This window comes from Rhizopus delemar, genomic scaffold (genome assembly GCF_000149305.1).
Source record: "Rhizopus delemar RA 99-880 supercont3.3 genomic scaffold, whole genome shotgun sequence".
Taxonomy (NCBI): Eukaryota; Fungi; Mucoromycota; class Mucoromycetes; order Mucorales; family Rhizopodaceae; genus Rhizopus; species Rhizopus delemar.
This window is the reverse complement of record NW_027137829.1, coordinates 1,088,456-1,101,210: the sequence shown is the minus strand read 5'-3', so window position 1 is coordinate 1,101,210 and position 12,755 is coordinate 1,088,456. Positions and strand designations below refer to the sequence as shown.

Below are 12,755 nucleotides of genomic sequence, written 5' to 3'. Positions count from 1 at the left end.
ACTTTACCGACAGGTCACTGATCTTTAGGGGTTGGCAAGAAAGACAGTGCAAAAGAACTCGAATGATTTTAAGAGAAAGTTGCAAAAACGCAGGGGATTTTAATGAACAGATAAACGATGGGGGGGGATCTATGAGGAGAGATTAATATGCAGGGGTAGGAGCGAATCCGTTCACAGAACTTTTTTGATTCATGGCATCTCTCAACATATTCAGCTGAATTTCGTAATCCTCTAGATGAAGTCTAGCTTCATTCAAGGCGTCTTCACGTTCGTTGAGGGAGGTACGAAGACGAGCGATGTCATCCATGCTTTCCGCCAGCTTTTGTTTCAAAGCGGCCGATTCGTTACGTGCCTTGAGATTGGCGGCTTCCAGTTGAGAGGCCTTGAGCTGAGCCTCAGAGACCTCCTGGCTCTTGACCGCAGGCTGGACGAGGAGGGCCTGACTGAGTTGCTGGGTGAGATCGGCGATCTTGATCGCGTTCTCACGCGCCTGAGACTCGGCCTTGGTCGCCCTGGCATAGACCGCCTGGAGTTCTTCGAGCGCACGTTGATGGGCCTGCTGGGCCTCCTCTGCGCGTTCCTGCGCTTCCCTCGCGCGTTCCTCCGTGGCCAGACGAGCGGCTTGATCGTGCTGGGACCGTTTTTGGAGTTGCAAGAGGGTCTTGCTGCCCGCTTCATTTTCAGCCAGGGCAGCCGCCAGACGTTTTTCGAGTTCATCACTCCGAGAGAGATCGAGCTGACCGAGCTCCTCATGACGACGGGCCTTGAGCGCCAGGTACTTGCTCTTGAAATAGGCCGCTTCTTGCAACGCGGCCGTTCGCATGCGATCCGCCTGTTGTACCTTTTCAGACATCGGGCTCGCTTGCTGCAGGATGCTCGCACGCACCCGTCTGAGCTCAGACTTGACGGACACCAGCTGTTCAAACAGTTTCAGCCGGTCCTCTGGTAAATGATCCACATCCATCAGCAGCGCCTCGTCATCCTCTGGGCTGTCCATCTCTTCCGATCTCGATCGAAGCTTACGGGCCAACGAGACCTCTGTGCGCCACCAGCTTTCTTTCTTCTTCATCTCACTGATCACCGCGTCGCGTGCCTTGATCTCTCTCAGCAGCATCTGACGCTCCTTGTCGTCGCCGGCCGTTTCCAGCTCGTTCATTTTCGTCTTGGCCTCTTCGTCGATCCGAATGCCCTCACGAGGCGGTCGAGGGGGCGCAGTCTGCGGCGTGGCGCGTGCTTCTTCTTCATGCTCTGTCATCGGTGGACGACGCGCGTCTGAGTCGGATAGGTCGGGTGGTGGATGAGGTGAGGAACCTGCGCGGGGTCGGCGAAGGGCTGCTTCCGGGACGGCAGACATATGTCGTGGGGGTCTGGCAGGAGGCTGAGGAGCAAAAGATGAGTAAGGATAAGGAGGACAGGGGGGGGGGGGTTCATACCTGAGTCTCTGGATAATAAGATCGATGTCTTGGCGTACTTGTCGGTGAAGGTTGTTGAGGCTCACTATAGGGAGCGGTGGGATCAAGTGTCATCTTTGGAGATGATCTTTGTGAGGGTGGCTGTGGAGAAGGTTGGGTGCTTCTTTGTGCTGAATTGTACTGAGTTTGATATTTTGTGGGCTGCTGTGATCGGTGGGTCTGTTGAGAATAGACTTGTTGCTGCTGCGATAATGATGGCTGTGGTTGAGGATATGACTGTGATGGGTCATGTAGTGAATTGTATGATGGCTGTGTCTGTTGTTGATGATGATAAGGTTGTGGTGAGTACTGTTGCTGATATTGTTGTTGTTGTTGTTGATAATATTGAGTTTCGGTCGTGTTCTCCATTGGCTGTTGTGATGTATTTTTTTCCTCAATAGAAGGTTGTGCAGCAGGTAATTCAACAGGATACTTTATCTTTGTGCTATCCAATATATAAACAAGAGAACCATCTTCCATTTTTGAAATCTCATTATCTCCGCCAATAACAAATAAGCGTTCTCGAATAGCAGACATCGTTAAACCATGACGCGGTGAAGGTTGTGGGCCCATATTTTGAAAAGTAAACCAACGTCGACCTAAATTTTATTAATTAAAGAATACACTTTTCTTTTTCTTGTTTACCATTAATTTTATAAGCACATAAATCATTTAATTCAACTCCATTTTCACCTTTTCCACCCAAGATATAAATGACATCATCAACCATAGCAGAAGCACAACCTTCACGAGCGACAGGTATAATACCTTCAGCTTCTATTTTCACCCAAATACCAGTCTGTAGATCAAACGACCAGAGATCATTGAATAATTTATTGCCATTTGTTCCTCCAAAACTATAATAAAGTTTGTGAAACCAAGCCACGAGGTGATGCCTAATTTAGATACTTACATGAACATCTTGTCCTTGTAGACAGCAGATATATGACCCGCCCTTGGCTCAGGGCAAGTGTCATAATTCAATTGTTCCCATCTTGGTACTTTAAATAGGTTTCAGTTTTTGAAAATTAATTTATTTCCTTCTTGCTTTTACCTGAACTAATATTAAAAAGGAATAAATCATTAAAATACCGTCCATCTCTTTGTCCTCCCCAAATATAAATAATGCCTTCATGAATAACACATGAATGTCCAGATCTTTCTGTTGGTTGAATTGCTCCTTCCATCGTTAATCTATTCCACTGTTTGGTATCTAAAGAGGATGTGAGTCATTAGTTCATATTGTTTGATACAACTACTTGCGTAAATTTAAAAGATAAACGCTTGGATCATATTGTTCTTCAGATAAAATTGATTTTCCGCCATAAACTAATAATAATCATCAATAAACTATTGAATAGATTATATTCTTCTTACGCAAGATGTGTCCATTGATATAGAGTATTGTAGATGATATTCTTGAACTTGGTACATCTCCAGTTGTACTTATACTATTAGCAGACATACTATCTATTCACATCCATCAGTTTACAATTTGATTTATTTATGATATGATTACTTGTGTCAATTTGTAAAAGATCCTTTTTAATGGACCCTCGATGAATACCACCATAAACAATGATAGCATCTGAAGATATTGAAACTGCTGCATGTCCAAATCTTGGTAAAGCATTATTTGTACCTCCCAACTTCTTTTGAGACCATGGATAAAGTGTTTTATCATTGCTTTTAGAAAGTTTGGAAAATAATGACATGATTGTAATGTTGAAAGATGAGAAAAGGTTGCTCCTCTTTTTTTTGCTTTTCTACTTTTTTTTTGTTATACAAAAAGAAAGAAAGAGAGAAAAAAAAGTATAATTAAAATAAAAAAATAAAAATAAAAAAAAAAAAAAAAAAAATAGAATCCTTTTTTTTTTTTCCCTATTTTTTTTTTTTCAAAAAAATATGGTGCAACATAATTAAATATATAGGTTGTGAGCGGTGTCAGGAACGTGGAAAAAACAAGTTGAAATTCAATGGATGTGCATTTACAGATAAAAAGCATTGTGTACCTTGTTTTTTTTCATTGTGGATGCATAAAATATGCTACATACTCCATTGTTTTACCCCTTCAACAATTAAACGAGGAGATTGTTATTGTGCAAAAACAAATGTTGGACTTATAAATGACTACCATAAGGAATCTATAAGAAACTCTAAAATAAAGACCGTCATTTTCATTTAAAAAAAACTTTTTTTTATTAAATACACAACCTAAGGTTCTAAACGCTTAGGATCACGAGGGAACAAGCTTGAACGACGAATGTTACCAAGACCAAGGTAAAGCATGACAACACGTTCCAAACCGATACCACCACCGGCATGAGGAGGTGCACCGATCTTGAAAGCATCGATATAAGGTTGAATAGTAGAAGGATCAATTTCATGAGCCTTGGCACGCTCTGTCAAGTATTCGGCATCATGGATACGTTGAGCACCCGACAAGATTTCTTCACCACGCATAAAGAAATCATACGAGTTAGAGTAACCAGGGTTTTGAGGATCAGGCATGGTGTAGAAGGGACGAACGGCCAAGGGGAATTTATCGAGCACATAGAAATCAGTGTGGTATTTTTCCTTGACGAGCTTACCCAAAAGCTTTTCATTGGCTGTGCTCAAGTCTTCGAAATCACCCAACTCAACACCAGCTTCTCTCAACATCTTGATACCTTCCGCAAAGGAAAGACGAAGGGTCTTGGGCAAGAATTCAAAGTCTTCAAATTCATATTGTTTCTTGATCGTCTCAATTTCTTCCTTGAAACGGTTCTTGAGGTTGGTGAAGATGTAGACAAAGAGATCTTCCAAGACTTCCAACACTTCGTGATAGTGTTCATTGAATGCCATTTCCATATCAAGACCCATGAATTCAGTCATGTGACGATGTGTGTTGGAGTCTTCAGCACGAAAGACGGGAGCGATCTCAAACACCTTACCAAAATCGGCAGCGATACACATTTGCTTGTAAAGCTGAGGCGATTGGGCCAAGAAGGCGCTTGTCTTGAAATAAGAGACCTTGAAGACGTTGGATCCACCTTCGGAGGCGGCACCGATCAATTTGGGAGTGTGGATTTCCATAAAGCCGCGTTCGACAAGGAACTCTCTGAACAACAAACAAACAGCGGATTGTAAACGGAAGATGGCATGATTGGTGGTCGTACGGAGATCGAGCACACGGTTGTTGAGACGTGTGTCGAGGTTGACACGCACCAGTTGAGCGTCTTCTTCATAGGAGCTTTCTGGACGAGAGGCGTCATCTAAAGAAAAGGCCAGACGGACTTGAACATCGGACACGACGTGAATTTGTTCAATAGCAAGTTCGGCACATGAAACAGTACAGCTCTTGACCTCTTCCAAAGGCTTGACCACCTTGGCCTGGACGACCACGATGGATTCAGGGGTAATGCCAACACAGAACTTGACCATCTGCTTCGAGATCTTTTCTTCGTCAGCAGTGATAATACCTTGAATGGTAGCGACACCTTGACGGAAAACAAAGAAACACATCTTACCACCCGTGGCACGAGATGTCTGAACACGAACACGGACAGTGACGGTTTCACCCGCACGAGAAGCATTGATGGTAGAAATATCTTCGTATTTGGTCTCTATCATAGAAATCATCAGCACAAGGGCCCCTATCACGTCATGCTTGTACTTTACCTGAACGGGTTTGGGATTGGTTCATTGGAAGTTTACCGTAACGATCCGTTGAATAGTCCTATTCATCTTTCAGTCTCTTGTTCTTTTCTCAACCTAGGCCACTTACCACATTCTTTGAATCTCTCTCTGCTTTTTCAGCAGCAAGTTTGGCAGCAGTCGCAGCCTTTCTTTCAGCCTTCTCTTTATCCTTTTGAAGCTTTTTGTAGGCCTTCTTTGATATAGGCTTTCCTTCGTCACTTTTTCATATTAATAGGCACGTTTGCGTATCTGTCTATTTCACTTACTCAAAGAAAAGTTCTTCAGTCTTTTGAGTGATTTCTTCAACGGCTGGGTCCTTGGTAGGTTCTGACATTGCTTTCAGAAAAAAAAAAAAAAAAATGGGTTGCTTGTTTGTGTGGGTGGTTGAGAAATTTTTTTGATTTCCGCTTTAGATGACAGTCACACCTGCTGACAAGAGAGAAAAGCAAGCAAGAAAATGAAGGAGGAAAGGATCAGTAGAGGGCTTTTTGAACCATCGTTTTGTCACGGGATGAATTCTGGTGAAGAATACAATCGTGAATAAGATGTGGGCCGATTTGTAAAGTCATCTTTTAATCTTGTCATTCACTCGTCTCTTTAAAGTCTCTTGTCCATTGTACTCATAAACAGCCCATCCATTGTAGCTACTGAACGAGGGATGATTAGGATTTGAATATAAAAAAAGATATTTTAAAGCTTGTTTAAAATTTATCACGAAATAAAGCAACATCCAAGCAGGAATTTTTGCTTTATTTATAAAGCTATAAATATATCAATCCTCGACATAAATAAAAGGCTGTATTTTCTTTTTCTCTTTTCATCTTCTTCATCACCCATGTCTAGTAAGAAAAAACAATTGGTTCAATTGGCAAACACTTGTTATTTGTGTGACGATGACTATAACTTTGCCTCGCCTTCCTCATTGAAAAAGCATCTACAGAACGTGCACGGTGTCAATGTCCCGAGTCGAAAGATAACTGATAGAAGACCGGTGTCTAAGAAATATGACTATACGCTTGAGCAGTCGGATGATATTCCAGTGCATCATGCCTGCTTTGCTTGTTTTTTTCATACGCCTAGCTTGAGCCGTTTAGGAGAGCACATGCAACGCGAACATGGTGTTACAGGTGGCCGTAGAGAAGACGCTTATGAAGAGGAGGAGGAGGAGGAGGAAGAGAGCGTGGCTACCCGGTCTGTACGTTCAGAGGAATCGAAAGAGAGAAACAAGAATCCTTCAAGAGGAAGAGATGATCACAACTCTACGTCTGCTACCGCTGAAAGCTTGGCTAGAGATGCAATGAGAATTCTGGTTGAAAGGTTAGGTAATTTGATGAAATAAGATGGTCTGATCCACATGAAGTCATTTTTATTTGTAAATAAAAAAGGAGGAGGAAATAGTATTATTTACAAAATTCAAGAAAATCGCATCTGCCCTCTTGATTCCCATGTTAAACTTGTTCCATTTGCAGCTAGTAAGTCGTCTGACTCTACATAATAATTCACATTTTCCACAAAGGAGTCATTGTGGTTCCTTGTTAAGAAAAAAGCTGGTTTAGAAATCGATAGAAGAGATTTTTTTTTTTACCTTTTTCTTTCGGCCTCGTGCCTAGCAACACTTGCAGCAATTGTGTTTTTTTCTCTTCTCCTTAAAGACCCATTTTCCTCTGTGTCGCTATAAGCTCCTGTACAGTCAGAAGCGTGTTGTTCTACTTGACTCCTAGAGAACATGCGCGAACAAACAGGACATTCGACTGTTGACCCTGCGTTTTCATACAGAGACTTGATTATGATTAAAACAGACAGACGAGAAAAAAATGTTTCTACCTACTGATTCAGTCAATGGCTTCTTTGTGGGTTTTATTAAAGCTTCAACAGCTGCATCAAGATCAAAATCGTCATATTCAGCAATATGAGATATCTGCTCTTCACGCAGTCTCTTCTTTCCATCCTTTTTATTTCTCTCTCCTTTTTTCGGTTTTTGGTCTTTGTTTGGTGTCTTGTCCTTGGCACCTTGACCTCCCGAGATCCTTTTTCGTTTCCTGTCTGATATGTCTTGATGCGAATCCGATTGATCTTCGTCACTGCTAATCACAATCGCGTTTTCATAAAATCGTTGTCCGGCTGATTTAACAGGATGGATGTCTGAACTTTGGTAAAGTGAAAGAACAGGTAGAGTGGATGAAGAAGGTAGATTCCCAATGTCGTCAACAGATTCTTCAAATGGGTACCATTTAGACATAAGATTAAAAAAGAGAGAGACAGGAAAAAAAATTTATTAAGTAAATTAAATTATGCACATAAAAGGATTGAAAAATAGAATGTATATTAGCATGTGTATAAGGTGAATAACAATTAAAACTCAAAAGTTTCATTGTGAGCAGCAAAGTGATGCTTGACAGCCTCGTTTACAACTGACTTTGTAAAAGAATCAGGACCACAGGCATGTACCCAAACTCTTTGGTGAGGACTGAGGGTCTTGACCTTTTGTAGACTATCAACAATATCAGGTCGTCGACCATAGACAATGTTGAAACCGTGCATTTTGTCAAAATAGTCGGGTCCTTCGTTCATACGTGTCACAAAGATGGTGAAACTAAAGTGAATGGGCAAGATGGCCCTGTCGCATGGAATTCCAATAGGGAAACATGTCCGTGAAAGGAAGGATTTCCCCATAGGGGGAGAGTAAGTTCAAGGGTTGGAAACAGTTGGACTTTAAAAAAACTTACCAGAGGATCTTACAGCCCAAGTGAGATAAATGTTTTCAGTTGACACTGTTCTGATACCACTCGCTCTGCGCTCAACGCAGTCTTTGACAATAGCCATGGCGGGAGTGATACCGATACCTGTGCCAAAGAGGGCAAGGACAGGGTAATCTTGGTATTGAAGCTGAGGACCAAATGGACCATCGACCGAGACCGCAATAGGTTCGTTTCTGGAAGCAGCATCCAAGATTTCTCTTGTGTATTTACCGAGGGCCTTGACGTGCACCGAGGCCATCGTCGTCGTCGTTTCTTCACCGTAACCGACATTGGCACGACGACGGAGGCTTGACGTGTCCGACAAGGAGTTGATGTCTGAAGAGGCACCTTTTTCTTTGGGGCCTGAACCTTCCATCACGCGTTCTTCGATACCCGAGTCAAGATTTTGGTTTAAGCGAAAGACTTCAGAGATCGTATAAGGGTGCCAGTTGGCATATCCCAAAAGCTTGCTGCCTTGTCGGGCCATGGAGACAAAGACGTATTGACCGGGTCTGAAATTGACCATGCCAGCATACTCAAACAAGACACGGAAGATACCTTCTTGCGTGGCTGAGGTCGAGGCCACTTCATCTACACGCACCGCCTTGGTCTTTACAATCCAAGATTGGTAAGAACGAACGGCACGATCAAAGGCCCAGAGGACGACGGCAGGAATGAAGAAGGCAAAACAGGTGGTTTCGTGGATACAAGAAAAGATGATGGCAACAATCACACCAATGATGTGGCAGTAGTAAAAGATTTCAAAGAACTTGCGACGGACGAATTCAAAAGAGGTGACAAACATCAGCAGGAAGCCAAGCATAGCAATTGTACCGGATGTTTGCTCAAGGTTTCTGAAAAGAACATCTTTTACAATATGAGTTCTATCCCAGATGTGATACCTAGATAACATGTAAATCATTGGCTGTTTTTTACGTGGATCTCTACTTACATTCTCCAAACAAAATGAGGAATAAATTCGGCTAAACCAACACGAGCGACCCAGCGGTGGAAAGGAATGAGTTCTTCAAATGTAAGTCCAGACATTTTGGGTAAGACTGAGTTTCTTTGAGCAAGAAAGAACACGAAACCCCAATTGACCATACCAACAAAGGCCGCGCGACGATCAAAGACACCGATGGAAGAAAGATAGAATGTCTGCCCTTCAGCCATTTTAAAAGGAGCGTACAAGATGAAGAGCAAGTTGACGACCATAAACAAGAACATGCCAATGATGTGTTTCACAGCAATCATTTCAGTAACAAAAGGGATGCGAACAACATAATTAAAGTAGGAAAAGAACTTGCTACCAGGCAAGGTCTCCACTACTTTTTCTTGACCGGCGATTCTCTTGTTGCGAACATAATATACACGTAATCGGTTGATTTGATAACCAATACAGTAAAAAGCAAACAAGGCCCAGCAAAAGAAGGCGTATGAAATACCACAAACAAAAAAGGTGGAAGTGGCTCTAATTTCCATACTTTAATGAAAAAAGTAATACAGCAAGAAAAGGATGAGTAAAAAAAAAAGGAACCTGACCCACCCCCTTGTTCATAAAAGTTTTATATCTTTTAAAAAGCAAAATCAAGGTCAGCCACTGAAGTGATTGATTGTGACAAAAATTATCTGATTTTTTAACGCGATTATCAGATTAGTGAATTAGAAACGTACGTTATTGGATAAACCCTTTTATTTTCGGACTGAATTTCATGAGGAGATCGACTTCCGTTCGAGAATCTCCGAGGATATATTTCACGTTCTTTTCCTCAACCAGTTATTGTAAGCTATATCAAGATGCACATACTAGCGCCTGACATGATCCTTTGTATGATTTGATGTGAGTTATGTATTGTATAACGGTTTACAATGCAAGAGAAAGAATGACCTTTTACCTGAATCATTTTGATGTCTAGGTAACACACATCTTGTTTCACAAAGAATTATCTGATTTTTCTATACATCAGTTATCCCAGCTGTAACCGACATTGCTATCTTGATCTTAACCAATTTGGGTTATTTTTACTTCATGGTCGTGGTACCCCCAAACAAGAGTATCGTGAGATTAAATAAAAGCATTCAAAGTAACACACAAGCATTGTCTATCCAAAACAGGAATAGCACCCATGGACAATACAGTCTCGTTTGCCTCATGTCGCGACAAGCCAAAAAAGGAGCCCTGTGCCGGGAGATGGCGTATTTTATTGACAAGATAAAGTATAGCGATATAACACAACTCCACAGGCACTCTATCGAGACAGTCCTAGAGGCAATATGCAGAATGCGTAATAAAGCCAATGTTCTTTCTAGGCAGCCAAATCGCATGCTTCAGTCATCCGGTTTGAAAGGCATTCTTTTTTGATTCATGCCATCGCACTTTTCTTTTGATCGCTATCTAAAACTGTTTAACAAGATTCAGCTCTGATGAGTAAGGAGGAAGATAAAAGTAACTATACCCTTGGCTGGTAATTGATTTCTAGATATCATTATACTGATGAATTGGAGTATTGCCCATCACAACATAATTTGAGTTGTTCATATTGATTCATAACATCTCCAATGTTACTCATGAAGGAAAGATAATGGTGGGTTCGAGCACCTCTGCTACCTGCTTTTTTTTTTTTCTCGTTCTTCGATTTCTGTTTCTTGCTGGATGTTAGCCGCTTAACGGGCGATTTGCGATGACCGGTTTGAACGACGCCTACAGCACAAATGCCTCCAAGAATTGTGTATTTTAACTCATGTTGGTCGTAATTTAGAAGCGGGTTTTAACCCAACAGATGCATGACCTCCAGCTCGACGTAAACTAGCACCGAAAGCTATCCCAAATATAAAAATGCAGTTTCCAAGGAAGCCCATATAGGTTGCAGGTCAAGTTTAGGCTCGTTACGAACTTTTGTTTAATGTTGCTTTCGAATTTAGATGTCAGCATGGAAAACGGTTCGTTTGAGTGACAAGTTGTAATCACTCGTCATGTGACTGTGAACGCCAGGTGCCTTGATTGACAAGTTGTTGAATTACTAAACTAGTCTATCAATTACATTGCTGACTACAACTATAGGTTTTTCATGAACGGAATTGATAATCAATTCCTTATATTCTTTGTCAAAAATAGCTACTGGTCCGTTTTTGTTGAGATCATCATCTTTTGATCACGTATTCTTCTTGATGTTTCTTGTAACATCGTTGCGCTTTCCTTGCGGGAACATTGAAAGTACGCCTTGCTTCTACTGCTAAGCATACTTTTTCAAGTGAGCATGCAACATTCCTTTACTTCACGCTGTGAGTATAGCTGTCTGCTCTATGTGTACTCTTTATTTCATGGGCATTTCTTTGCCATCATGCATCGGCTGTTTGCATCCTATTGACAGTTTCGCTTTTATGACAAAAAAAAACATAGATGCCCTAAAGCCGTGACATTTTCAGTGATCAAATCGACAAACAACAGCATTTTCGACATTTTTCAATTGCATCACCTGTAAGCAAGCCCATGCTCTTAACAGGGAGCTATACAGATGCAGGAAGAATTGTTTGGTGTGATGATGAAATACACGTCAAACATTGACGATCCCTATATGATCCAAAAATAACAGACTGATCCTCCAAAGGTGGGCGCTTTGGTCATACAAGCAATACATATATTGATGGTGTTCAAGCAGAGTTTATAGTATTATGCGTACCGAAGGTTGGATTTCGAGGTATGCATTGACATTGTGTTTTAAAAGAGCAAAAACGCACAATGATGAACTGAATGCCCCCTTTTTACAAAAATTGATGAAAAACCTTCACGTCAAGAACCTTTGTGAAAAGGTCCACGCGTCACTAGCTTGCGCCGACAGCTTGTCCTAGTTGAAACGAGACTCTGTTCCGACAGCTTCTGCTATGATCATAACGAACAAACTTTGGGCTCGTCTTACAGGTATTTCCGTGCCGTACGTTTACTGTAGAATATGGCTTGATGACTGTTGCTGAAGCAGGTATTTAAGAGTAAAGCCCTTCTTTTTTTTTTTTGCTTGTCGCGCCATGAGGCAAACGAGACTGTATTGTCCATGGGCGATACTCCTGTTTGGATAGACAATGCTTGTGTGTTACTTTGGGCGTTTTTATTTAACCTCACGATACTCTTGTTTGGGGGTGGTGGTACGGTCACTCAACAAAAAGTGGATGAAGCCGGCCTGTGGAACGACTGTACATTCTTATTAGATAAAATTATATCACGCTTTGATATTTCCCGCAAATAGCTATAAAGAAGATCTCTAAATTACATTATAATACTTGTACAACGAATCAAAAAGAAAGGAACGAGTGCAAGAATTAGCCAAGATATGATATAGAGGCTTTATAAAAAAGGTCTATTGACATGTCAAATCAGGTTAAACTATTTTATTTCTTTTGAGTGGTGGCCACTAAGACAATCATATTGACCGTTACACGAACATTTAATTTTCGAGATCATGCTTTGCTTTTTTGTGAGTTTGAAAGTAATAGCCAAGAAATTAGAGGAAAAATACACTATACAATAACTGCAAGCCTATAATTACTTTTACAAAAACATAGTTCCCAATGAAAAATTTTATTGAATTTTTTAATATTAATCTTTTTCATTTTTTATTTTATTTTTATCAGCAAATTTCTTATTAAATGGTTTTATTTATAATGTAATAAAGTAATATACATTTAAATGAAAAAAAATTCTCAAAAAGTATAAGATCAATGAGTTCTAATAAGGGAAAATAAAAAAATGACACATTTCTCGTTCCTTTAGAAAAATAAAAATTGATCCGCTCAAAAGATCAGATAAGCTGCCAAAAAAAAATAAAAAAAAAGGGGGGGAAGCAATTTGAACTCAGGTAAATAGCAAAGAGTCAATTTTAATTATCATCCTTTT

At 40.8% G+C, this 12,755-nt stretch overlaps 5 protein-coding genes across 5 annotated transcripts; 1 reads left to right on the top strand and 4 right to left on the bottom strand.

Moving 5' to 3' along the window:
• Positions 1–231: 231 nt before the first annotated feature.
• RO3G_04621 (uncharacterized protein) lies at positions 232–853 on the bottom strand (the record flags this gene model as incomplete). Its single annotated transcript, XM_067659211.1, has 2 exons — positions 232–242; positions 349–853. 2 exons carry the CDS (start codon positions 851–853, stop codon positions 232–234), a joined length of 516 nt encoding a protein of 171 aa, XP_067515312.1.
• A 574-nt stretch (positions 854–1,427) lies between these two features.
• RO3G_04620 (uncharacterized protein) lies at positions 1,428–2,916 on the bottom strand (the record flags this gene model as incomplete). Its single annotated transcript, XM_067659210.1, has 5 exons — positions 1,428–2,050; positions 2,097–2,308; positions 2,365–2,452; positions 2,506–2,664; positions 2,829–2,916. 5 exons carry the CDS (start codon positions 2,914–2,916, stop codon positions 1,428–1,430), a joined length of 1,170 nt encoding a protein of 389 aa, XP_067515311.1.
• Positions 2,917–3,665: 749 nt separating this feature from the next.
• RO3G_04619 (uncharacterized protein) lies at positions 3,666–5,463 on the bottom strand (the record flags this gene model as incomplete). The annotated part of the gene is made up of 4 exons (XM_067659209.1): positions 3,666–5,056; positions 5,112–5,169; positions 5,218–5,347; positions 5,396–5,463. 4 exons carry the CDS (start codon positions 5,461–5,463, stop codon positions 3,666–3,668), a joined length of 1,647 nt encoding a protein of 548 aa, XP_067515310.1.
• Positions 5,464–5,964: 501 nt separating this feature from the next.
• On the top strand, positions 5,965–6,468 carry RO3G_04618 (uncharacterized protein; the record flags this gene model as incomplete). Its single annotated transcript, XM_067659208.1, has 1 exon — positions 5,965–6,468. One exon carries the CDS (start codon positions 5,965–5,967, stop codon positions 6,466–6,468), a length of 504 nt encoding a protein of 167 aa, XP_067515309.1.
• Positions 6,469–7,481: 1,013 nt separating this feature from the next.
• On the bottom strand, positions 7,482–9,349 carry RO3G_04617 (uncharacterized protein; the record flags this gene model as incomplete). The annotated part of the gene is made up of 3 exons (XM_067659207.1): positions 7,482–7,690; positions 7,856–8,769; positions 8,820–9,349. 3 exons carry the CDS (start codon positions 9,347–9,349, stop codon positions 7,482–7,484), a joined length of 1,653 nt encoding a protein of 550 aa, XP_067515308.1.
• Positions 9,350–12,755: the final 3,406 nt, after the last annotated feature.